This window comes from Stegastes partitus, unplaced genomic scaffold, assembly GCF_000690725.1.
Source record: "Stegastes partitus isolate 25-593 unplaced genomic scaffold, Stegastes_partitus-1.0.2 Scaffold326, whole genome shotgun sequence".
NCBI classification, from domain to species: domain Eukaryota; kingdom Metazoa; phylum Chordata; class Actinopteri; family Pomacentridae; genus Stegastes; species Stegastes partitus.
Window position 1 is genome coordinate 522,194 of NW_007578057.1, and position 26,644 is coordinate 548,837.

At 44.9% G+C, this 26,644-nt stretch overlaps 1 protein-coding gene across 3 annotated transcripts; it reads left to right on the forward strand.

The window, feature by feature from the left end:
- Positions 1 to 6,862: 6,862 nt before the first annotated feature.
- Positions 6,863 to 24,758, forward strand: LOC103358693 (transmembrane protein 56-B-like). 3 transcript variants are annotated; one of them, XM_008283756.1, is made up of 7 exons: positions 6,863 to 7,130; positions 9,840 to 9,992; positions 12,556 to 12,645; positions 18,614 to 18,672; positions 20,155 to 20,249; positions 20,340 to 20,413; positions 20,497 to 24,758. In XM_008283756.1, the coding sequence occupies exons 2-7, from the start codon at positions 9,847 to 9,849 to the stop codon at positions 20,849 to 20,851; spliced, it is 819 nt and encodes a 272-aa protein (XP_008281978.1). In that variant the 5' UTR covers positions 6,863 to 7,130; positions 9,840 to 9,846; the 3' UTR covers positions 20,852 to 24,758. The 3 variants fall into 3 exon arrangements, with proteins under 3 accessions (XP_008281978.1, XP_008281980.1, XP_008281979.1); XM_008283758.1 differs by lacking the exon at positions 6,863 to 7,130 and adding an exon at positions 7,763 to 7,801; XM_008283757.1 differs by lacking the exon at positions 6,863 to 7,130 and having other exon boundaries at positions 9,800 to 9,992.
- The last annotated feature ends 1,886 nt before the right edge of the window (positions 24,759 to 26,644 follow it).

Sequence of the window (26,644 nt, forward strand, 5' to 3'; positions counted from 1 at the left end):
GATCTCCTGATTTATTTTTTCCTTTTTCTTTTTTAGATAAACGTCTCAACAAACGTAGGAAGGGTATGAATTTTGGTTTTGAGCTGAGGATGAGCTGTATTTCACACACTTGGCCAAATGTTCAGCTTGTCCAATATTTTGATTTATGATCAACTACCTGCAAAAGCAATAATATTTATCAGCTTCAGCGACAGCTGTGAAAAAACAAGAACATCGCAAGGAAACTGTTTTCTTGACATATTTGGACGAGTAAACATTTGGACTCTGTGCCTTTAGATACAGGTGTTATACTTCAACAGCGCTGCAAGAAAATTGGCCTTTTCAGTCATTTATTGATGCAGCATTCTGCCCTGGAATAATGTGTTCTTGCATATCTTGTCTGTTTTCAAACCCTCTCCAACATTTCTCTCCAAACCAGCCACTCATTACTGGATTCGTCTGCTTAAAGGTCCACTTCTGGTTCACCTTCAACTGTCAGACAGATGGCCTCGCAATATGTTCGGGCACTTTTTAATACAATGCAGAATTCCAAGTTGAACACAGGACTGCAAGCTGCCCGGTCCCCGAGGCAATAAAGCAAAGCCCCAAACCAGAACATTTGCCCCGCCGCGCTTCACAGCAGGAGGTCCTTCCCCTGTCTGCTGGTACGGCGGCCAAACAGCTCCATCTTTGATCCGTCTCTCCAGCGCACATTATTCCAAAAAGGCCCGCGTGTTCATTGGCAAACTGTAGTTTTAATATTTCTTTGAACAGCAAAGACTTATTTCCTGGCACACCTCCCCGTGCAGGTCAGATTTTTTTTCAATCTATTTCTGATTGTAGACGCAGCACTTTAACACCGGCAGCTGAAATAGTTACCTGCTGTGAGGAAATTTTGGGGTCTGCTCGGAGACTTCTTTTCGCGTCGGCCTGCTTTTAGGCCGGACAAATTGGCAGTCATTTGAAATCCACACTGCAGATTGTAGATGGTTTTCCTCACAGTGGAACGGTTTATTTCAAATCATTTGGACATCTTTTTTAAATCCCTCGCAGACTCAGAGGCATCCGCAACCTTTTTCCCGAAAGCCTCAGAGAGCTCTTTATAGCTGGGTATGAAGACGCGGCACACTTCGATTCAAAGAGAACAGCAGATTAGATGTCTGAGGTTTAAATAAGAGAGGTTCCGCTTGTCACTCTCTGAGGAGGTTCTAATCATTGGCATCTAATCCAGAACCCCCCGATTCTGCTTTGATGGATGTGAGGGCGTGATAAATGAAGGGTTGTGGGGCAAACTTGGGTAAGAAGAGAGCCATATGGGGGGGTTATCTATCAGTTTGAACAAAACATAGCAAATACTGTGAAAGTGTAAGAACAGGGACAGCACCCCGTGGAGACCAGTGGTTCTCCGTACTGTAGCCTCGCTAATGTTGGATTTGTGATAAATTATGTTCACTGTCATCTAAGACAATAACATGAGACTAACCAGCAGTTAAAAAAATGGATCATTATCTGTCTAAAAGGCTAACTAGCTTGTTGTAGCACTAGCCACGTAGCTTTAGCTCCTCGCTACTGAAGGCGAAACATCGCTAGTTGTGTATTATTAATGGACATTTTTGTGTAAGGGGTTTAAATATCAATGATAATAAAGTTGTAATGAATTTACAAGTCTTGTCTTTAGCCTTTCAATGCTAAATTACCAGGAAATAATTAAACCATTTAAGAAAAAAATAATTTCTGTACGTTAGCTAACATTTATGTTGCAGTTAAGGTTGGCTCAACATCTTTTTTTTTGTTTTTTTAAATTAATATTGTGCATAAGTAACTAGTTTGTGTTGTTTAAAATGACCCATGTGGTCAGATACTTCCAGGGGGTTTGTTCCTGTAGCAGGGAGGCTTCATTGAAAGGTCAGAGGTCATGAAATTTTACATTTAGGTCTTGGCTATGCTAACAGAGTTATATAGTCCATTATGATTTAATTATGCTTTAAATCTGTCCACTTAAGCATACTTCTTGTTAAAATAGTATATTAATATTCAATATATATTTATATATTCCAAAAGAAAATAGACATTGGTCCGAAGGAGGGTGTCTTATCCTTATTCGTCTGTTTTTTTCTTGATTTAAAATGTTAAAATGACTATACAGTGTTAATTTGAGGTATTATTTGTTTAACATCTTCATTTGTAGGCACTATTTTAGTTTTGTCCAAATCTGTCCAAAAAAAAGGCAGCAATTTCCATTATTTTGTTCATGACTGTAGTTTATGTATGCATGTTGTGCTTTGTGCTAATTTGCATGTTAGCGCGCTAAACCAAGATGGTGAACATTAAACTGTGTCGCGCTTCAGGTTAGTCTTGCTCCTGCAAACATGCTGACATCAGCAGGTAGCTGCGACCGCTGTGCACGGTCTCAACAGGCCACTGGAGCGGCCGGGTCCGGTTTATTTGTCATTTTCACTGCTTCGAGGGCCACAAACAAAATTCCACTCGCCGCCTTCGTAATGGTGCGGAGACAGAAAACAGGATTTTCTGGTAACGACACCGGCGCTTTATTATCTAATACAACTGGGAACTAATGGCACATCAACCACTGCACGCACGCTTGCCTCCGTCATATTATTTGGCATTACACCGCATTACTTTTCCCACATCTCTCCTTAATTCACTGTGCTGCTCCCATGATTGGCATCTGATCTGCTCTAATTACCAGCTGATGTTTGGTAAATCTGCGCGGCTCTTTATTGTTGGAGGAGGGATTAGCTTCATCCTGTCTCGACACTCTCTTTCAGTCGACACAAATATCATTTATGCATCTGCGTGCGCTCTCTCTCTCACGCGCTCGCTCTCGCTCAGTCGGTCCTTTTGTTTCCTCTCTGCTCAACTGAAAACCTCACTTTTCCACGTTGAAATATAATTCTCTTTCAATTTATGTTGCATCATGTCACAAACTAATTGCGTGCTTTGTGGCTACGAGCGGCGCGTAATACCTGAATTTTTTGTGGGGATTCCACCTTAATATACAGTCCATAAGCCTTCATAAGCCTTCATAAGTCTGTCTGTAACGCCGCCTCGGGCACTGTCTTACAATCCAATTCTAGCTCCGTGTTTCTTTGCTAGAATTAACCCGTGAGTCATTTTTAACGCTAATTCAATAAAAGAGAACCTTTTAAACTATCTTGTGTCAAATGTGCCACACGTCGTGAGGCCTAAGGCGTCGCGCTAAACACGCCGAACAGGTCAGCATGCGAGTGTGAGAAGTGAGATTCCTGAGTGTGTGTGTGTGTGTGTGTGTGTGGGGGGAGGTATTACTTATGTTGTGGGGACCAAAATCTGCTTACGCAATCCTTATGAGGACAAAAGCGAGTCCCCACATGACATAAATCAAATTAAATAGACGCGTTTTAAGGTGGTAGTGAAGGATTAAGTAAGTCACGGTGATATGACTGTGTGTGTGCGTGTGTGTGTGTGTGTGTGTGTGTGTGTGTGTGTGGCGGAACCAGACAGACAACCTGACTCAACGTTGTCACTCCGCGCGGTGACTCAGAGAGCGACCGACCGACAGAACAAAGAGGTCAAACAGTCAAGCTGTTGTTGTGACTAATGCAAAATAAAGATGACTTATTAGCGGTAGCCGTAACGACCCCCGCGTCGGCCCCCGTCGGCGCTCTAACGACGTACGATCTGCACTTGATCCTTTCGCCCTCACTACGCCGAGGTCACATGTTGCTCAAAAATTCAGCTCTTCCCGTTTCCTCCTACATTCCTGAGTCTAATTGGTGACCGAAGCCGTTTCCCTGTTGTCTTTGCAGCAAGTTTAGTCAGCCAGCACACTCCCGTCCACTCCATTTGTGAAGGACCGTACGTAATTTCAGAATCTGATATGTATTTATTGTTTTTCCAGGCAGCCCTTGGTTACCAGTCATTGCACTCTGACATGAATATCAAGTGTCAGCCTGAAGAGACACGCCGAAGCTGCCTCGAAATAATCAATCACCTGCATTTGTTTTAGGGAGTTACGCAATCGTTCGAGCCTGCAGGAAACACTGACAAGAATGAATACTTGCAGACTTAAAGAAGCTTGTGAGCACGTCCGTATGGTGTTTGTTTTTTTTTAGTACTGACTAGGAACTAAGAGGTCAACACTACAGCTGAGCATTTCCACCTTGAAGCTGCAGCCTCAGGCTTCTGGGTGTGACTTTGCACTTTTTATAGGATATATTAGTGAGTGATAAATTAGGCTGTGGCATTGTGTAGGTGTGATTATCCCTGAAGTGAGCACAATGGGTGGACTTAGTGCAGGATATCTGGAGAAATTAGAACTTAGAACTGTTTTTGGGCTCCATTGATGGAAAGCACCAATGGAGCCCAGAGTTTGGCAGTGACTCATCCAATTTCAGCCCTTTAAATTCTAAAAACCTCTGTAGATGACTGCTGGACTTCTCTTTGGCTATTTCAAGAGCCTTCCGCTGATGCATTTAGGATTACCAAGACCTGAACGACTGAGATTATATACAGGTAATTCTTTAAATGCTGTATGATAAAGGTGTTGACAACCAAGAATCTCCTCAAATAGTCTGTCCTCTAAACAAGCGCTTGTTGTTGGTTTTTGGGCCTGCAAGGTGGTTTGGTGGTGAGCACCGTTGCCTCGCCGCTAGAAGGTTGCCGGTTCACGTCCCGGTGAGGACACCCAGGATCTTTGGGGTTGGCATGTTCTCCCCGTGCAGCGTGGGTTCTCTCCGGGTTCTTCCTCCCACAAGGTCCCAAAACATGTTGAGGTTAATTGGTGATTCTAAATTGTCCGTAAGTGTGAATGTGAGTGTGCTTGGTTGTCTGTCTCTAAGTGTAGCCCTGTGATAGACTGGTGACCTGTCCAGGTGAACCTGCCTTCACCCTGAGTCAGCTGGGATAGACTCCAGTCCCCCCGTAGACCCGAGTGAGGATTAAGCAGTGTACTGATAATGGATGGATGTTTAGTTGGCATGCTGGTGATGTGAACAGCCACAAGTTTTGGGCTGCACACAGACATGGTTCATGCAGAACCTTTCGGATTTGGGTGGATGATGAAATTTACATCATGCAGCATAAATTGGCCTCAAGACTGGCGTTACACTTTTCATGTCTGCTTGTACATTGGTGTCTGCGAATCCAAATCCATCCCAAGATGTGTGGCGAGCATGCTTTTATAAGGATGATAGTGCACATGCTTGGTGGTAGTGTGCATGTACAGAATACTTAGACATGGCTCATGTGCACAATCCTCAGAGTGGACTAGAGAAGTTATATAAAGCCAGTGTTATAGTTTGCGACACAAATGTCTAAAAGAAATCCACACGGACCCTGCACATATGTTTGTGTGCAGTCCAAAACGTGCGCCCACACAGGAACTACGCTTCAAGGGCAGCAGATCACATGCTTGGCAGTGCTGTGTATACATGGATACAACATACTGCCTGTTGGCACGCGTCCACTAACCAGCATCAGACGTTGAATAGGCAGTAAACCATGCCAGGCTACGCCCTCCGCAAACACCGGCTTCACCTGATTGAACAAACACTTCGGTCGCAGGCTGTCTGCTCCTGGAGTTCCACCTGGACCAGCGTGGCAGCTCGGTTGGGATTTTTTAAAAAAGCAGCTCAGCAAAACGTGTTTCTGAAAACGCCTGAGGGAAGAAATAAGCCATGAGGATGTGTCTTCATTTAAGATTCACAACGATTAAAGTTTTTCTGGAGGTCAAGGAGACGTCGAGCGGTGGGTGGACGGCCTCGATTTGTATAAAGTGACCAAGACCTCAACTTTATGGCCAACTTGAGGTGTGTGGTGCATCATGACACTACCAGAGTGTATTGCATACAGTTGTCCTCAAATTTATTCATACCCTGCCATCAAAGAAGGAACAAAAACAGCTGTCAATGAAATAAGCTGAAATGAACAGAAGTTATTATACTTTTTTTTTTGTGAAAATCATGACATTGCTTTTGAATTGTGGTTCAACAGAAATAAAAAAATAAAAATAAAAACAAGCATGATGGGACCCATTAACTAATATTTTGTTGAACAACCCTTTGCACTGCAATCAAGTGTTTTCTGTAACTCTCAGTCAGACTTCTGCACCTGTTGACAGGTATTTTGGACCTACTGCTCATCAGCAAAGTGCTCTAATTTGTCCTGCACATTATTTTTTTAATTATTATTTTCAACCACAATTCAAAAGCAACATCATATTTCACTAAATTATAATTTTGAAAATTTTTATTTATTATTACTTTTTTCAGTTTCTAGTTTTTTGAGTGACTATTGTGAATTTTGCCTTTTCTTTAATGGACGGGCATGAATACATTAGAGGAGTGCTCACATACATGGTGGAGAAGCACCATCATGGATTAGAAAAGTAGTGTAACAGCAAAATCATTCAGTTGTGCGTGTCCATACCAGAGTGTAGTCAAGGAATAAGAACTTTCAAGGCAGGGAAAAGATTAATATCACTGATAAAAATCTTGCAAACATGTGACAGAGGGAAGTTTTGCGGGGTTAAATCAACCGCTTTGGCGTGTCGGGCTTGTAAAAATGATTAAGTGTGATGTTGAGGCATAAAACGTGCAGCAGCAAAAACCCGCAGACTTCTCACCTCGGATCATCATTAATCACATCGCAATGTGGCCTTTGTTCCTCGTGGGTGTAGCCCGTGTCGCGAGGAAGGAGGAGGGGTGAGTGAGGGGCGGCGGGGGGCGTGTGCACGCGGGGGCGGGTACGTGCCGACGTCACGGCTCGGTCTTCGCTGTCAACGCCAAAATAAAAACGAGCGAAGAGGGAGAAAAAAAAAAAAACTTTTGTGTCGGACTCGTAAGGCTCAAAACACATGGCGGCGGCGGCGGCGGCGGCGGAGGCAGCAGCGGGGGGACGAGGCTGGAAGACGGGCCATTGTTCTCCGCGGCTGTAATGCTCGTTCGGGCCGGGCTGCTTTGTGGTGCGAAAGCAGGGGAGGCTGCGTTTTCTCTCTCTTCCCCCGGGGTCTCACGGGGAGAGCCAGCGGGCTCGGAGCAGCACTTTAGCCGACTTGCTAGCTAACGTCAAGTTGTGAGGAAAAAGTGGACGCGACGCCGGTGGAGGGAAGCTTTAGCCGCCTGGACAGACCTATGCGACGGATATAGCAGGTAACAGAGCTGCTTCTTCTTCTTCTTCTCCACCACCAGCAGACACGCTTTTGCCTTTTATCTCCTCAGACGGTTTCTCTCTCTCTGTGGCCGCGACGTAGCTCCGGAGAGGTTCCGACTTTTGACTGTTCCAACTCGTCCAACACCTGCTCGGCTCGTACTAGCCGGCAGCGTGTGTGATATTTAACCCGTTAACAGTTTATTATTATTATTATGCATTTGTGTGCCTCACGTTTGGACTCACTGCCACATATGTGCTTCACTCTGGGCGCCGGTTCCTCCTCCTTTCCTCCTCCTGATCCTCCAGATGAGGATTTATCAGTATTCATGTCATGATCCAGTCTTGCTTGTGCGGATTCGGTGTGATCGGGTTGGCCCAGGATTGCGCCTTAAACCCGGTGGTGCTGGTTGTAGCAATGCGGTAGACAGGGGGGGCCGGTTTGGGTTTCCAAATGAACAGGGGAGGGGAGGGAGAAATTGAACCGCTATTATTTATGTTTGGTCGATATGTCACGGGGTCACGGTTTGCTGACAGCAGCAGGATCAGTCCGGCAGGAACAAGGTCAAACGTGGAAGGCAGGGAGCAGCTCTCCTGTCCGGCGGGGCTGTCAACCGCAGTGAGGAGGGCTCCGAGTTCCTCCCATGGGGCCAGCAGGAGACCGGCCTGCCAGGTGAAGAATGACAATGAATTATTCAGGCACATGCTGCATATGATCAACGTGGCCCAGGAATGTGCAGAGCTGCTGCTGCTGCTGCTGCTGCTGGTGGGGACAATAAGAGGCTCTCAGGGTGGTGTGGCCGGCCTCCCCTCCACCACCACCACCACCACCACCACCACCTCTACAACAAGAATGGCCTGCCTCAGCGTCCTCCTTTGCCAGTTTTCTAGAGAATGGGGCATTTGGAGAGGACTTCTGGCAGATTGGTGGTGTATTTTCAAAGTGATCTGTTTTTGAAGTTTTAACTCTGCCAGTGTGTCTGATGCTCAAGTGGAAAATCGTCCAGAAGATTACCTCTGGTGGCTCCGAGCAAAGCTGTAATCTTCATGGCAGCATTTAGATTTTGTTTGGTTTTTCCCGCTTGTGGCACTTTGTCTTGAGGTGCTTTTGTTTTTCTTTGGGCAGCTCGTGTTTTACTCAACAGTGCGTATGCATGACATTGGGCATTTTGGAGTAAAAATAGAACTTAATGTCGGGGACATGCCTAAAGTGTCATGTGCTGCACAGAGGTTAAACCACTTAGGTTGCTTTGCAAACATTTCGCAAAATGTACGCCTGCATCACTCTTCTGTTCGCCGATCAGTGGTAATCTTTGCCTTGTGCAATGCAATTTTGTGGGTATAAGTAGTTTTAAGTAGCTTGCTTTGTGTTCTGTGATTAAATCAGTGTTGCGGTGCATTAATCAGGCCAGAGTCCAAACCAGAGTCCGGACCAGCGTATGTGGCAATAGCAAGCGAGAGATCGATATGAGAGCACACTGTCATATCCGGTTTTCCCCTGTGAACTTTTGTGACCTTTTTAATTCCAGGTATGTTGGGGGGATTTTGCTGCAGCTCTATAAAGGTGAAAAAGGATGAAGCTGAGAAACAAAAGTCAGCTGATGATTTCTTTTTGTGGGCAGTAAATAAATAATAGGAACTAGGAATGCTGACAAGTTTGCCGGCGCTGTCAGGGTTTTTAAATGCAAGTTGATGACTAAAAGCTGCTGTGCTCGGTTCATACATACTGTCTGTGTCTGGTTAAGAAGTCAGATGGTTCGTGAGCCAATCCTGTGACTTCTGCCGGCCCAGAAGATTTTGTTCTCGAACATCAGCAAGTGTGGAGAACTGATAAGATTACAGTCTGAGCAGTAACGTCGGCCTGTGCTGAACAGGAAACAGCCGTGGAGGACTCGAGGTTCTGCTCTGTTAAGTATATCATTTTTCTGTGTTTGCTGTTTCGGTTTGTCCTCGCCGATAACCCTGTGATCTGAAAAGACCGGCGTGTGGTTTGTCGACCTGAGTGAAGGTAAATAGATCTCTTCAGCTCGACTGTAGTGTGTTAATTAGTTTGCGCAGGGTTTACTTTAAGCAACGGGGAATCAAACTAAATACTACAGACGATTTGAATTTAAACAAAGGCATAATAGAGCATTGTTGAGGTAGAATAAACATTTCTGCTGCAGTCTCCTCCCTCGTCAGCTCAACCTGTTGCCTCATCATGAAAATCCTCTTTTCTTTGCTTGCTCGGGCTTTGTTTTCTTCTCAGGGATTTTTTTCGTGTGTCCTAAACAACTCGCTGTAATCTCCTTGCACAAATGCATAATAATGGAGACCTTGTTTTCTGGATCTAAATGCTCTGCGATACAGCGTTCACCTCTAGAAAGTTCTCCTTTCTTTCCCTCTGATGCCCTTAACTTAACTCGTCTGCCTCTCATGTGTCTTTCATCCCTCTACGCCCTGCCTCGGCTAAAGCTCTCATGTCACTTGCATTAGACAGCCCTTGTCTTCGCCTTATTTTTATTTATTTTTTTCCTCTCCCCCCGTGTGTCTCTGTCTTCTTTTCTTTGCGGACCGGATGAACCACACAGGGCGCTTCACCCTCTCGCCACCGCTCGCTGCCACTTCAGTTTCTCTTCTGGCGCCGCCCGGCGTGACTGACAGCCATCGATCGAACCTGTCCATGTGTATCAATCTCTCTCTGTGTCTCTGCACCCCTTCCTTGTGTTTAGGTAAGTGATGGAGACGAGAGAGTTGAGCGTGGTGGCTGGCAGCTTCGTGGGATTCCAGCTTCTCTTCTCGGTGGCCAGCCCGCAGCTCTCCTCCGCCATCACGCCGGGTTATGGACAGCTGCCTGTCGGGAAGCTCACTGAGTGGAACTCCAGGTTGGTCACAGGAAGCCGCTGCTCTTCCACCGTAGACAGTCCTCCTCTTATCTGTCCTGTAAATGTGTTTTCATCTATGTGGAAACCAGAGCCGGACTTTCTCCTCCCCCCCACACACACGAACATATTGGATGGGAAAGTAAAGCCATCAGTGCTTTTCTGTTTGACTTAGTTGTTTGATTTTTACTTAAATATTTAAACTTGCCATCGTAAAATCGTACCAAAAGCCCGCTAAGACAAGGCCTGCAACTAATGATTATGTTCATAGTAGATTAATCGTTTGATAATTTGTCGAATTGTTTTGTAAAATGGTGAAAATGTCGATCAGTGTTTCCGAGACGTTATCATCAAATGTCCTGCTTTGTCCACAACCTAAAGATGTTCAGTTTGAATCATAGAGGAGGATACAAACCTGAAAATATTTATGTTTCTGAAGCTAAAATCAGAAACGTTTTTGTTCTGACAAAATAGTCGAGACTTAGGCCTCCACACGTAGCACAGTGTCTCACAAAACAAAGATGTTTTTCTACGGTTCGTCCTGTCATCCACATGAAAACACAGATTTACGGCGTCAAAAACGAGTCTTTCAAAAACCTCGGAGCAAAGGGAAGATTTGTGAATCCTCCGTTTATGCATGTGGACGTCAATAACCGGGGTTTTAGGTTTCGAAATGTCCAGCGTGTTTACATTCGGAAACGGCGTGGATGCCCTCAAAAGTGTGTTGGCGTTGTCTCTTGTCCAGGTGCTTTTTGCTTGCTTGTCTTTACTGCTTCATGTACAAGAACTCAGGCGAAAGATGACATTAAGGATGGTTATTTCACAACACCGAGAGGCTGAAGCTTACTCTGATTGGACAGGATTTGTGGAACTACTGCCACCTAAAGGTTTGACATGCTCATGAATGTGCTTCACAACACACTTACGTGGTGTGAAGGGGGAGGATATTCGGTTGTATAAAAACCCTGCTACGTGTGGACAAGGCTTTAATCGATCGTGAGAATAGCAGCCAATTAACTTAAAGGTCCCATATTGTGTAATTTAATATCTAATCTAATCTCACATGTTGCGCTTAAGATACTGCAAAGACGACTGTATAGCTGTTTTTACGGCTGTTCTGAATAATTTGCCCTGGTGCTGTTTTGTGCCCCCTTTCAGTAAAGAAGTCTGTGAATCACGCTTTAAGCTGGGCCACTATTGGTTAGCTAGGCGTTACGTAGCACCTGGGTCAAATTCTTCCTGGCCTGTAAAGGTGGGAGGCTAAATAGCTGTGCGGGCACTTGAGGAATGGCAGACGGAAACATCTGAACAGCTTTTAGTTTACACCTCCGGGCTATAACGAGCGCAAAATGCGACAAAAGTGGAGTTTCACCGTGCGGGACCTTTTAGTCGCTGATAGCACTTCCTTAGAACGCCGTGGTTGCATACATGCTGACCACACTGACCTCCGCTAGGCCAACATGAGTGTTTTTTTGCGGCGCTTCTCTGTTGAAACCCTCAGGCCAACTCATCCTTCCACACAACTACAGCTGTGTTTTGAGCGAGCACAGAGTGGTTTAAAGTTTCAAGCAGAGGAACCTCAGGGGTGAAGTTCAGAGGGCAGTAATTTGTAGTTGCGTAACGTCTTTCACCGACTATGTTAAACGCGTTTTTCGTCCTCTCTCGCTCTCTCATCTGTTTGTTGGCTACCAGCACTCCGAGATAACCCTTCGTTCATTCAGCTGGGGGTTTACATTAGCCCGTTTGTCCGTCATCGAAAGAAAGGAGTGCATTGACCAAGGAGCCCAAAACAAGTCAAAGGCAAAGCACTGATGGTTCACTTTAGAGTGGTCCAGTGTTGCGTAACAGCCGGCTCTCAGTATGTCAGTGTGTTGTTTATGTAACCACAACTTAAGTGCAAGGAGAGGAGGGAGAAAGCATTTCCAAAGAAAGAGCAGTCTGCAGTATGAATTACAGGATGAGTGTTGTGGTGCCTTTCTTTCTGTCTATCTCATGTCCCTTTTTTTTTTACTATCTCGTCATCGTGTTGTTATTGTGAGTATAAGTTGTAACTTCTCAACAAAACAACAAGCAGAGGGAGATTCATAACATATCCTACGCAGATGGCCGTATTGGCAGTCAGGTTCACCAACTTCCTTGTTCCACTTAGATACTTAAGCATGGTAATAATAGACTCATAAAGTGGCCCGTCTGCCAAGCCGGTTTTGGCCGGGGCTCATTCCTGCAGCTGCAGCCTGTGGACAGGGACCAGAGGTTGCACAGTGACGCTGGAGAAACTGCGATTCTGGTGGAGGGGAGATAAGAGCCACTGGACCTCTGGAGTATCTCTTCAGCGGTCCAGATAACCACTCCAAAGGTCGGGGTGATGCTGTCCAAGGCCCGATAAAAAGAATTTACACTCACTCGGACACGGAGGACAAAAGCGATATAATTACGTGCCGTATGCAAGCATGAGCACACGTGTATAAGACAGACTAAAGATTACGTAAAAGTCCTGACTGTAAACCTGCGAGTGTGTCATCGTGGTTGCTGATCTGATCTGATCTGTGTGTGTGTCTGTCCTCAGGTTGGTGTCCACCGTGCACGCCTTGATTGTGGGCTTGTTCTGTTTGTACATCCTGTGGTTCGACGATGCGGTCAACGCCAACCCTGTCTGGTAAGAGGAAAAAGATCATTAACAAAATAGCCATAGTGAAATAAGATGAGATAATTTGTAAATAGGGATGTTTTGAGGTGGAGAAACGGGTCTTATGTGACTTGTAGGGGGAAAAAAACGCCCTAAAAGTCACGTTGATTCAGTTGTAAACGCATCAGATTGATCCAAGCAGCTCAAAGACAGACATCCGGATCTGAACACAGAATTCAAGCTGACAGAGTTTCAGTTGGGACTTTATATTAACCCTTTCGACAGCCCGCTATACCGGTCTGTGCCTTTCACCCCATCTACCCTGCAGCCTGAGATAGCGGCTCCGGTGTATGGCGACTTTCTGTTACATTCATTTTATTGGTCTATCAGTGGGAATCCCTGCATGTGAACAAGTGATTCAATCATGAAATAAATTATGCTAATAATAATAATTGCATACAGGGTTGTCGCCAGCATCATAAAAGAGTAACGACCCGTTACGCTGCTGCCTGAAAAAACTACGCTGCAAATTGGGCCGATGCGCTGTTTTCAAGGGTACATAATGGGAAAATATTTAACAACAAACGCTGACGGAGTTTCACTACCGTTGCCTTTGCTGCTAGTCGCTAGCATCGCCGCTAACTGTTAGCAGCATTCGACGACGACGACAACCCTTCCCCTCTGGTATGCTGCAAAGGAATCCTGGCATGTAGGCATATATTCCTAGTAATTAAAGCCAACGTTACCTAGTGTTGAAAGGGTTAACAACACGTCACGTAACGTCAACGTTCACGAAGGCTAACGGTACAAGTAGCTTGTAATGAGAGATGGATGCTGCGGCTAACGCTAGCAGAATACATATAGCGGTACGAGTGTGTGCAGCAGCCTTTGTGGTTTTCCTAATGGTCTTTTCACAACTTTAGCATGATGTTAGGCAGGAGAGACCAACACACACACACACACACACAGTCGACTCCATCAGAGTCCCACAAACTATGACAAAAACTCACATTAAGAAACTGGATGAGTGAGTTTTATGTCTGTTTTAAATACTTGAGGGCTACATTCCACTGTTTAAATTCTTCCTATACTTAATATACCTCCGCGATTTATTGTTTGCCTTCTTTTTTCTTTTTCATATACCAGGCAGCAGTAGAAATGCTACGCCACTCGTAGAACTTCAGCGGTACCGACTACCAAATTTCTGATATCGCGTCGTCCTTATTTGAAATCGTATGAATGCTTCTGTTTGTTCGGTTTAAAAAGCCAAAAAGACGACGTTTGTCATTTAGGCGAGATGAAAAACCAGAGCGGTGTGAATGCTCCGGGCGCTTTTAGGAGAAACTCTCACATCTGCCTTTTCAAAACTGGCAACGGGCTCACACGGGGAGGATGAAGGAAACGATGGGGAGGAATCGTCAGGGTTTGGTAGGTAATACCTTTTTCGGAGTGACAAAGATGGCGTTCCCTTCATCAGAAAGAAAAGGAGCGGGAGGGAGTGGAGGCGAGAGGATGGATCCGACGTGTCAGTGGAGCCTCCAGAGATTTGTAGATTCAGTGGATTTAGCCTTTGATTTTTTTGTCTTCACTGTCTTCTCTCTGCTTCTGTCTTCCACTCTCTCTCTCTCTCTCTCTCTCTCTCTCTGCTACTGCTGACTGTGTTATTTGCATCAATGAATCCTGAAAAAGCGACATGGTAATTTCTCTCCCTATTTCCAATATCTCAATCTAAAGCATTTCTTTTCTGCTCTCTCTCACTATCTCACTTCTCCCCTATATTCTTACAACACTTCCTCTCCTCTCTCTCCTCGTTTCCCTTCTGTTTCGCTTCCTCTCTGGCTGTCTAGCAGACTAGAATCCCACCAACAAGACTCCTTTTCACGGCAAACAACGGCAGCCTAAGTCTTCTGCCCAACCCCCTTCCCCTCGCCTCCCCCCTTTACACCAGCAGCCCTTGTGAGCCTCCCCGCCCCTCCTGCCTCTAGCTGTCCGTTGTACCCCCACATCTCTGGCTGTCGAATCAATGCAGCACACCTCCCTCGCTTTTATCTGTCTGTCGGCCCGAGCCAGCTCCGCCGATGGAGCAAAAATAAAGGAAAGAAAAGAGAAAGTAGGGGTGGTTGGGGGGAGGTAGTCTAGCAAGAGGGGAGATGGGGGGCTTCTCTCCCGCCTCTTGCTACCAAGCTTCATCTGTTCAGGTGCTCGCTATCTTAGCCGACAGGATTTTTTTCTGTCACATAATTCCCCCCCTGGAGAAAAAGGTGACAGTCGATTTCTTTTTTCCCAACTTTATTTCTTCACCTTCTTTATCCTCGTCACCTCGCCAATCCCAAAGCCTTAAAGCCGGAGTGGCGCAAGCATTAACGCTCCAGTCAATCTGATTGTATTACAGCATCATTAAGACCCGTCACACAGCAGCATTGTTCTCTCTCTCTCTGTCTGCTGTTCCCGGTCAGGCTCGAGTGGCTCGAGAGCGGCGCCGTTGGACCCCGGCATTGTTTTCCCGCCGCTGCTCGGGCTCTTTCAGGGTGTCGCTCCGGCTGGCGGCGCAGACCCTTGGCCGTTATCATAATCCGTCCGCTCAACAAGCAGCGCGTCTGACGGCCTCGCCTCTGCCGCGTTTCTCGATTGGCTTATCTGGACTTGAACCCAACATGTGCTGCGAGAAGAACGGAAGACCGAGTTTCAGGGTTGCGTTAAGTCGAGGTCGACCTGGTGCAAATCTGTTACGTAGCGCTGCCTTCAAAGACACTGAAGAACAGCTTCATAGTCTTGAAAACCTCTTTCTGGGGTGTTTGTTTGAGGCTCGCTTAACTGTGCAAACTTGCCATAAATTGCTGACTTCAACTTGACGGATGCCATCTGTTCGCGAGTAGGTGAGAGTGTTTATGAACGTTTATCGTTAGCATAGCTGACACCCACAAAATGCTGTATGATTTGCTCCATTTATTCACAAAGCAGAGTTTTTTTGGGGGGTGACAAAACAATAATCACAATCAGTCTATGTACAGCAAAGGGCGCAGAAATCAGGCCGAAATCTGTGCATGGTCGTGATATTTTTCACAATTTCATAAACAAAATGTCAATTAAGCTTGATTAAATGGTCATTCTAGTCTTTTGCGTAGCTGAAACCTCTTTAGGGGAGCACCAAAAGCTAAAAAAAAGAAGGATTTCATGCCACAAAGCTTGAATTTACGCTGTGAGAACTCAGCTGAGTCATAGCGGGGGGGCGGCTTGTGAAAACATGGTGTTGACAGATGAGGTTGGACGGCCAAACAGGTCTTACTAAAGGTGCCTGTGTCCAGCTGTATGACGTAAACAGAAGACGTGCAGCCGATGTGTGGTAAAGCACAGCGCTAAATACAACATATATGTACCTCCACAGGGTTTTTCCCACCACAGACTGTATGGGAAAGATGGAAGCAGCCACCGATCTGTCTGGTTTTTAAAAAGCAAAGATGGGGGATGGCTTCGAAACAGTCGTCCACAAACCTATACTTTGACGTCAGCGTCGCTGCGTCCATCTTTTATATACGGTCTTCGGGTTCCCCACAAACTCCTTTCATGTTTCGCCTCCGTAATTTTGGTTTCCGTGTGTGTACTTCTTCCCTAAACGTCGTTCCGATGTTGTTTACGTGGTAGCTGGTGTGTTCTGTGTCATTAGATGTTGTGTTCTGAGTAGTTTGTAGACCCGGTTAGCATCGTGGCGCTGTAATCCTGAAGCTCCGACGCTGGGAGCATTCTGCCACGAACAATTTTCTACGGACCGGTAATAGCAGCACATAACAAATAACTGTTTTTTCTATTTTAAAAAAGTGTCATAAACGAATCAAATTACTTTTTATTGCTAAATAAGCATTGACTATTTCTTTTTGTCTCAGGATCTCATCCTGTTTTCAAAGACGCTCTCCAGAAAATTTGCTTTTTTTTACTCATTTCTACGGAGCGCGTCTGGTGACATCGATAAGAAGTAAAGATAACTCGTTCCCACGCATTAGTACATCGTGGCCACGAGTTATGAATGCATGGGAATGAGTTATTTTATTTTATTATCACACGGTGTTTCATCGCAAGAGATCGCAGGATATCGCTGTAGTTCATTCCAAGGTTAAAGTAAAATCAAATCAAATCAAAGCTCCATGTTTCATGCAAGTACGCTCGTTATCCTTAATCCACAGTTGGTATGACCGACCGCACTGTGAAATTTGCTCCAAAACCTCTCTTGTTTCTTCATATTAGGAATGCGAGGCCACAATTTAACTCTGTCGTTCCCATGCATTGATAACTCGTGGCCACGATTTGCTAATGCGTGGGAACGAGTTATTTTTCCTTCTTATCGATGTCACCAGACGGGCTCCGTACATTTTGGTTAGAACAGATTTTAACGGCCGGGCATGAAAACCGACCGAGACAAGCACAGCTGGAAGTGACGGGAAGACGAGTGTTTTTCAAAATAAAACACCCTGCGGACTCTGCCGGAAACAAAATAAAACGTTTTCATTCTCTCTGTGCGGCCTGGTAGCGGTCCGCGGGCCGGTGGTTGGGGACCACTGAAATAGAGGACGTTCCGCTGAGCGACCTGCACGAGGAAGAAAGAGGGTCAGAGTTTTCCTACCACCTGCTGAATTGCTCCTATAATGCTGAAATATTAATGCTCATAGAATTTTAAAAAGGTAAACTAGCAAACCGTGATGCACGTGAAGCTGATACGGCTAACAGGATGTCCAAAATATGATTCAGATTCCAGGGTTATAATTCAAAAAGTTAGGATTTTGATGACAGGCCGCGAATTCTAAGCACAAGAGAACCACCTAACCACCTCTACGTAGGCTGAATTCCAGTCAGTTACCCGTACAGTGAGAAAAGACCGTGGCTTTCTGTACATTTAATAAACGGAAGCCGGATCCCGCTGATACGATTACGGAGAACGCTTTGGACTCCGAGACGGCAGCCTGCAGACTCTCTCCGACCGGCGCGCTATCACTTAGGTTGGGCGCTGTCCAACCCGATATTTCGCTCGCTGCGTTTTCTGTCTTGAGTGCGGCGGTAAAGCGATACGACTGATCGGTTAACAGCAGGAGCGCTCCCTTGTGAAACAAACATTAGATGAGATACATAATCGGAGCCAGAGAAACCGAATGCATCGTTGGGAGCGTGACCGGCCTGAAAAAAATAATAAAAATTGCTGATTAAGTTATGGACGGAGTTGCTTGTTCGAGACGCCTCGAGCTGTTTGAAGAAGCGCTTATGTCACATGTTTATGAATGGGCCGCTTCAGATCACTCGTTTGTCCTCAATAGAGCAAAGCAGGACAGCTGTTCTTTATTCTGCACATTTTCCATGAAATATGGAGGGTAAACTTTGACCGTGGCGAGCGCAGGGTCACGCCGTGGATAAGGTTGTACAGTACGCTAGTGTGTGTGTGTGTTGGGAGGTCTTGTTACACGAGCGGTCAGCCAGTCGTTCGCTATACGATACCTGTGACTGATACCAGAATCGGATGTCTATTGAAGCCGAGACACCTCCATTGTTATTTTGAACAGAGGTTATTTGCAAGGACACCTAACGGTCACCGGAGCAGGTCGGGACGGGCGGGGTGGTCTATTCACCGAGCGACTGATTACTGCTTATTAAGAGATGCTTAACAAATGCAGTTAGTAACGCGGGTTTCTCCTTTCAAAGAGCCGTTTGTCAAAAAAACTTCTCCTTCGGCCTCGCCCGCACGCCGTTCTCTTTAATCAAGACCTCACCACCGTGCAAGTGTATCATCAACGTTAGCCAATCAACCTTGAGCGACCTTTCCACATGATTAGCGTGTTAGCGGCTAATTAGTCTGCATCATGTTTTCTCAGTCGAAGGCAGGCTATCGATTAGAGCAGAGCGGCGTTTTTCTAGAATACTAACCAGCTTTCCCCTCCTGGCGTGTTTACCTTGAACGTGACGGTGTCTCCGCTGTGTTTAAAGTGCCCTTACACCGTGTCGTTTGCTCTTCCCACAGGGGCGACCCCACTCTCGTCAAGCTAAATGTAGCCATAACCTGTGGTTACCTCCTTTACGGTGAGTGTTTGCTTTTTCCCCTTTTTAATTCCTGTTTTGCGTTTCCTCTCACACGCAAGCAATGAGTCACGTTAATTCCTGTACACACACATCTCAAAACAAATATTAGAACTCGTTCCAGGCCGACTGATGTAACCCTCCCGGTTCATGTTGTGATTTTTTTCTTGGAAGAAGGCTTGTCGAGTTGCAAAATCCTGGAGCTCTACTCCAAAAAACTGTTGCTGTAGAAGCTTTGTAAACATAACATTTATGGCAGAGCTGTTGTGCTGCGTTGCATCGACCAAAATAAGCAGCTGGTAAGTGTAGGGATCACACAGAGAGAAGCAAATACATACGTTAACTATGAAAAAAACATTGAACGTAATGGAAAGTATGAGAAATAAGAATAAGATAGCGTTTTGTTTTAATTTGTTATATATCTGTGATGACTTTTGGCACAACTTTCAAGGAATTTTAATTCATCTTTCAAGAATTTACAGTCAAAATATCTTAAATGTGTTTTATTTCAGCTCAGAAGCTGTTTAGAAAGATCTTTGGCAATTAGTTTTTATGAAATGAAATGAAAAATACTTTATTTATCCCAGAAGGGAAATTCAATATTGTAAAAGCTCACTTTTTTTTTAAATCAATATAACATATTTTATATTATATTATATTTTATGCAGGACCAAATAACTTATAGATATGATGGAACTTTAATGACAGCATCTACATTTAAAATATGAAAACTAGTGCAGATTTAGGTTTAGTTGACTGTAAAACATTAACTGTTTAGTCGCAGATTATTGTCACGGTTTTGTGGATGTTCAGGAGTGTAAAATAAAAGGCTGGTGATGCCTGAGCTTCAAAACTAGATAATTAAATAACTTCTTGGCATCGAGCTGGAAGATTTTGCGAGGTAACGTGAAGTCAATAAAACATTTCACAGGATCTTATTTTCAAGAAAATTCATCTGCTTAATGGCAACGCCGGTCATGTTTGGCTAAATGCCCTTTAGCAGCTTTAGTGCTTTAATATTTGAATTTACAGGTGCACTAATAAAACAAATCAGTCAGAAAGAATATTTCATGTTGTTTATGAGTGTTTTTTCAATCCATACATACTGGAGCTGTCTTGGTTGTTTTCTGTAGATATTCTCTACAAAACCTTTGAAACCTCTGATTTACTGTAATTATTATTATTATTATTTATATATTGTACAGCTGTGAGGGAATCTGCACCTTTTAAATGATTGTTTATTAGCTCAAAGTGAACAAAAGGAATCAGAAAATCCTGTTTTGTGGAGCCTCCACTCACTGGTTTAGAAGCTAAAGGGTTTGACGACAGTTTAGATTTCAGATTATAGCATTTGTCTGCCCTCATGTTTTATTTATTTAATCAAATACAGCAGCACCAGTTGAAGGGTTCTTGTTATGTCCGAGACCGTTCCCTCTGACTCCTGGACCACCCGTGTGACCAGTGTTTCCCCCTTTTTCTCTCTAGACCTCGTGCTGCTAGCATGTAACTGGAGCACTATGGGGGACAGCTTTTTCGTCTGCCACCACTTGGCGGCGCTCTACGCCTACGGATATGTGTTGGTGAGTCTCATTGTTTCAGGAAAATGTAGATAGAAGTTGTGCTATTCGTAGCTCCAGCTGTCTTCACGGTGATCTGTTTGGTCGTTGCAGACACGTGGCGTGCTTCCCTACTTTGCCAATTTTCGTCTCATTTCAGAGTTGTCCACGCCGTTTGTGAACCAAAGGTGAGTCGGCCTCTGTTAGTCAGCATTATCTAGGATTCACGTATCTTTGTGCCTGACTTTTCTCAATCGCCTTTTCCCTCCAGGTGGTTCTTTGAGGCATTAAAGTACCCCCGCTCACACCGGCTGGTGGTGTTAAACGGCGTGGCCATGTCGGTGGTGTTCTTCCTGGTGCGCATTGCCGTCATGCCGTCCTACTGGGCCAGTGTGTTCGCCACTTTCGGCACGCCGGAGTTCGACCGGCTGGGTCTGGGCGCTCAGGTGGCCTGGATCACCTCCTGCATCGCCCTGGATATCTTGAACACTATCTGGATGTATAAGATCACCCGCGGCTGCTACAAAGTCCTGACGGGGAGAGGAGGGCGGAAGGCGAAGGAGGGAGCGGCGGCGGCGGCGGCGTCTCCCTCGGACAAGAAGCACGTCAACAACCACACAGACTGAAGAGATTAAGAGCAAAAAGGATATGTAGACGTGAGCAGGGAGGGAGGCTGGACGCCCAGGAACCTCACAGCCTCTCTCTTCTGCGTCCCCTCCCACCCCCCTCCTCACCCACCCACCCTCAGTCTCAGCCCTTGATCTCCTTGAAGTCGGCTAGCGGACCGGGCTAAGAGTCCTCAGGTTCTGACCGCGACACGGGACAAGGAGACTGCTCTTTGACTCAAATCAAGCACCAGCGCTCGCAGTGTTTTTCACTGACAGATTAGCATCCTGCTGGGCGATAGCTTTTCGGTCGCAGACGACAAGGTACAGCTCACAAGCACACTTTTACCACCATCTGTTCTACTCGCCTCTCCTGTCACCGCCACCACCACCGCTCCTCTGTCGTCTCCTCTTAACACTCGACTTCAGCCAAAGCCCAATCCTCTGAAGTGCCTGTGGAAAACAGGAAAGCAATAACAGTGGAGGATCACTAACAGAGTTTAGCCCCTTCAGAAGATCTCACTCACTCACCCCCTAAACAACTTCTTCTTCTCATTCTGCACCCACACCGGAGGAGACGTGGCCTACGGAGGGAAGGACTCTGGCGTCAGATCCATACGGTGTTTGTGAATCTATAGGGCTCTTGTCTTAAACTCATCAAAACCTCACGAAAAAAGAGACAGAAAAACACCATAATGCCTCTTCTACAGTATCACCTGCTGTGGCCTCCTTGTAACAAGTGGCGCCTACCTATATCACCAGCCATGCCCCTCCAAGCTCCTGACGATTTGGATTTTATATTTAGAACACTAAGAATTATGCATGCAGGGGAGAGAAAGACGCCCTCTCCGACATCCTTCAGCTTCTCGCAGGACGGTTTGTCAGTATTCATCGTGGTGGCATCGCTGTGCTTTTTTTTGTCAGTTACACTCGTCTTTAGTGAATCCATGGCAAACCTCTGCCTCACTGGGTAGGGCTCCGCTATCCAACTTGAACGTTTTTGTTCTACCTCTCCCTCTGCCTTACAAAAGACTGTGTCAGTCGATTCCTCATGAGTTAATCAGCTGTGTTGTTGTTTATTCTTTTTCACTTTCTGCTTCAAAAACATGATCTGTTGTGATATCACTGGCTCGGAGGGACTTCTTCTTCCCCTCCCCGTCCCTTCCTCTTCCCTCTTAACCGTCTTCGGAGCTTATTCCAACAGAGCAGCATCACTTTAGTGCATCGACACCCCCAGAGGCTTCTTCCATGTATCTCCTCTGTTCTCAGAGAACCTAGCAGAGGAAGGGGAAAAGTTCACACGCACATGTTTTATTCTCAAGTTTTCACGTGCACAGGTAGCGTGCAATCAACACACTGTATTTGGTGCCCTTTTAAAACGCCAACATGGTGCTCGTCGTCCTTTTGCAGAATGTCAGCAACGGGAATGCTAGCAATATACCGTTTTTTTTTTTTCTCTCTCTCTCTCTCCGTCGAGTAATTCACTCGGACGTACCCGACGTGTGATCGAACGCAACGTGGCAATCTGCATGTGTGTGTTTTCTTTTTCTGTATAAACTGTAAAATCATCACTGTAGAGCATGGTAACATATTTCTGTGATGCCTTAGTGACTAGTCGAGATAGATGAACGACATCTAAATATTAACTGCATTAATCAAAAATGCTTACAAAAGGGGGGGTTTGTCTTCCAAAATGTTTCTTCCTCTCAGAGCATACTCAAAAAGCATGTACGTATAGAAGTTTTGGATTATTTCTCCTCCTCCTCCTCCTCCCTGCATGTCTGTACAGTATATACGCATACAGCAGCGTCTGCAGGCTGTATGTCCAACTCACTAAATGTTACCGCATTCTCTGTACGCCGGTCGGCTCGACTTACTTTTTACAGGTTCATTAACAGTCTGCCGTCAGCGGACTCTAATAGCTGATGTCGTGACAGACAGAAACACAGGCGGCGTTTCAGGTTTGGGTTTTTATTTTGTTTTGCCTCACGTGTAGAAATAGACGATCTGAAATGAAACCTACAAAGGATAAGTTTGTACTCTGCTGTTTACTCGTGTTTTCGATGGAGAGCGCTCCACCATTTTAGCGCCGCCGGACGGTTTATTAATTATTAACCGGAAAAATCTATGTTTCAGGATTTGCATGTCTGAAGCGGATCGGCGCCAACCCCCACAACGAGTCATCAGGAAGTCTCGTCATGACTTTACAAAAATTTCTCTGGAGTGGAAGTCCTGGTGGTTCCCAAAAATGGGGGTCGGGGACCCCCTTGGAGGTCATCAGACGCTGAGTCGGGGCCACAAACAAATTTAGAAAGGGTGTGTTTTGGCCATGAGACGAAACAGTAGTTATGGTTGAACATTTGATCAATTTTGAAACGCTGCACCTTAAACGTTTTCCGTCTGACCCGGTGTTTAAACTGTCAGTTCTTTCTACAAACTCCTGGCGTCATCCTTGTGTGACCTACTCGTGATGGTATCTCATGAGGTAATTCTCCATCACGGGGTTTTAAAGCTGCAAAGCAGAACCGAACCGAAGCTTCACTTTAAAATAATATAAATCAAAGTGACGCCTACATTACCCAGCATGCAACTTGACCATTGAGCTTGTTGCTAGCCTCGAGGTTCGACATCCATTTTTTTGTTCTTCCTTCTCTACCTACACAACCAGACTTTGATGCGCTAAACTGGTGGAGTCCTCGTTTTTTTTTTGAGAACGCGTGGATCGGTGTCGTCACTGTGGAAATCTAAAGCACACACACTCCCTGTGGAGCCGTAAATCTCTGTGATCTCCCCGTGTTTCTGTCTGTCACCACAAAGGAGGGGCTACAGTATCTTGTGCCTTTTTTACACAAAATCGGTGGATGTGATGCAGTCAAGATTTGGATTCGCATGAACTTTCTAATGTAATATCAATAGGTGATTATCTTCCTCTGTATTCCTCGCGTATACTCTTGTGTATATATTTTTATAACCTGCCTGCACAACGATTAATCCGGCCAAGTATTATAATCCAAAGCTGATCCCTCCTGGGGAGCCTGTTTTGTGTTTCGATTTTTTTTTTTTTTTTCTCGTGCTCTCCCGAGTCGAGGGGGTATGTCTCTGAATGTTGCGATAGGTTATTTTAGTGGCATTAAGATGATCTCACGTTTGTCCGAGGCGACGCGAATGGAAACTATATTTTTTTTTCTTCGACGTAAAACTCTATAAGCTATACAGGTAGTCGACGGGAAGGCTGACATCTCATTTCTCTGGCCTCCTAAACTCAAAGCTGTGAAATATTCAGTCGGGGAAACTCCGGAGCGTGGGAGACTTTTACTGAGACTCGGCCGACTGTGCTCTCTGGATGTCTTTTTGAGTTTAGACTGAGACCTGACCCCGTTGTCGGCGTCGGGTCTCGCGCACAAAGTAGAAAGTTAACACATCTAAGAAGTACGTCGCCCGGTTTGTCCGCGGACTGAGTTTTTGTACTCGTCAGGGTTTTCTACAGAGTCTATATATCTGCGCTCCATCTCACACCCTGTTTGGAAACAGTTCGATTCGGCTGCTGTCGTACGGCCACGATCTCTGTACTAAGTATTGTATCAGGTTAGAACTACCAAATGGCCTCTGTGTCTTTGGGGGAGGCCTGTTCATTATATTCTACGATATTTAAATATATATATCAAAAAAAAAAAAGAAGGTATATATGAGTCACCTTAAGATCCTTCCCTGTGATCAAAGTATTGACCTCGTATCGGTACAATAAAAGCAAAGCTGCACCTGAATCTGGTATTTAAACGGTGGTTACACACGGTACGGTCATTTTTATTTTGCCCCATTTTTTTGTTTTTCTTAAGTCTCTGATTTTCAAATTTGATCGTGTGTGTACAATGAAATATAATCAACTGAATCTCAAGGATGACAGCGTTTGTATACTGTTTAAAAAAAACAAAAAAAAAGATAATCAAATGACTTGCCAGTTTTGTTGTTTTTCCTGTGAATGACTTGCCAGTGTGGCTTCTCTCTTCCTTTTTTGTCTTTTTAAATGCAATGCAATTTCTTGTCATGATCTGTTTATTTCTTTTCTTTCTGGAGATTTTAATGTGAAGCAGCCTACACTACTCGCCGCCCTCGGTGGGGTTTGGGGGGGTGTTCTTTGTCTGAGCGGTTACCTTGTGGCTCGGACTGTTGTCGTCTACAATGACCACTACTAATGATCACGTAATTGTAGTGCTGAAAGCTGAGACTTACTTGAAAGTGTTGTTCTTCAATAAAGTTGAAGACTATAGAACGTAGGTGGTGGACTCTCATTGTGACTCCAAATGCTTTTCTTCATTCCCGTTACAAATAAAAACCCGGATAAGCAACAAAACAATGACATCACATGAAAGTTAGTGTCTAAAAAATGGGAAGAAGTCGGCGGTTCTTGGAGCTTTATCTCCTCGGGCAGGTTGTTGTGAAGCCGAGGGGCCCTGATGGCAAAAGCGCTGTCACCTCAGATTTAAGCTTTCACTTTGGAACAGCCAGAAGGAACCGGAGAACTCGAGCTGTGAACCGGCTCACGTGGGGTCAACACCTCTGCTGTGTAGCTTCTGACCCAGATGTGCAGTAAAAGTGATCAGTGAAATCTCAAAATCAGCTGTAAAGTGAACAGGGAGCCAATGGAGTGAAGCCAATATAAGATAAGATAAGATAAGATATGCCTTTATTTATCTCACAGTGGAGAAATTCACATCGTTGATAGCAGCTTTCAACAGAGGTACACATATACGAGACAGGAAAAAATAAAAAATGTACATATAAATATAAGAAATATATATGATATCTGCAACAAAAAAAAAAAGCAAAGCTGCTGCAGTAGAACTGAAAACTGAGAGAATTAGAGGGTCTAATCTGGAGAAAATGAAAGAGGTAGGAGTGTGAAAGCATTTGGGTAATTTGAGATATGTATCTGAACTTAAGGAATCAAATAGCACTCCCAAATTACTAATAACATGCTTCACATTATCAGACTACGGGACCAAAGCTGCCCTGAATAGGACGAGTAGGATTGGGGATTTAGACTTATTGAGTTATTGAGAACAGTTGACTTGTCTGAGACAATATAAGACAAAAGCTAGGGAGGTTTTTGGATCACTAGGTGAATCTGTGTGTCTCCTGCATAGCAATGATAAATACATTAAGATGCGTGGAAGCATATAAATAGAAAACAAAAGTGGGCCTCAGATTGAACCTTGCGGAACGCCACAGCTAATGTGAGGTGTAGGAAATGGTGACGGAAGAGCTTCTTCTTCTTTTTCTCCAAACAGGTAGCAATGCAAACCAGCACCAGAGCAGTGTCCTCGATGTCAACCCAGGTGTCAAGATGGTGAGTTATAAATAGCATAAACTAAAAAGATTGCTCAAAAAGTTAGAAGACTGTTTCTAGAAAAGCAAAAGCCATAACTGTCTCAAATCCCTGTCGAAGCGATCTCAGCGCTTCTGCACAGTTTACAACACTCTCTGGAAGTACCATTATGTCAGTATGTCAGTATTTCTGTGTCAAAATGTCGACCCTTAAGCTTGAATTTCATTTTTGGGGAAGAGGAAGAAAGTTGCAGCCAAATCTATTGAGTAGGGTGAGTGGAGATGTGATGCTGATAGTGAATTCTCAAAAATGTTGTTGTGGCACAGAAAACCTCAAAGATGGGAAGAAACTACTTTTGCAAAACTTTTGATGAAAATGGGAGTTTTGAAAGTGGCAGAAGGAACCGAGTTGAGTTTCTTTAAAAGCAGTTTGAGCACAGCTTGTTTAAAACGAGCAGGAAAAGTGCTTTTTGCTACGTAGCTGGTGAT

Excerpts from the sequence above, each read along its gene's own strand:
- LOC103358693 (XM_008283756.1), top strand. The coding sequence starts at position 9,847 with ATGGAGACGAGAGAGTTGAGCGTGGTGGCTGGCAGCTTCGTGGGATTC. Across the intron at positions 12,646-18,613 it reads GTCAACGCCAACCCTGTCTG|GGGCGACCCCACTCTCGTCA; the intron begins GTAAGAGGAAAA and ends CTCTTCCCACAG. Across the intron at positions 18,673-20,154 it reads CTGTGGTTACCTCCTTTACG|ACCTCGTGCTGCTAGCATGT; the intron begins GTGAGTGTTTGC and ends TTTTCTCTCTAG.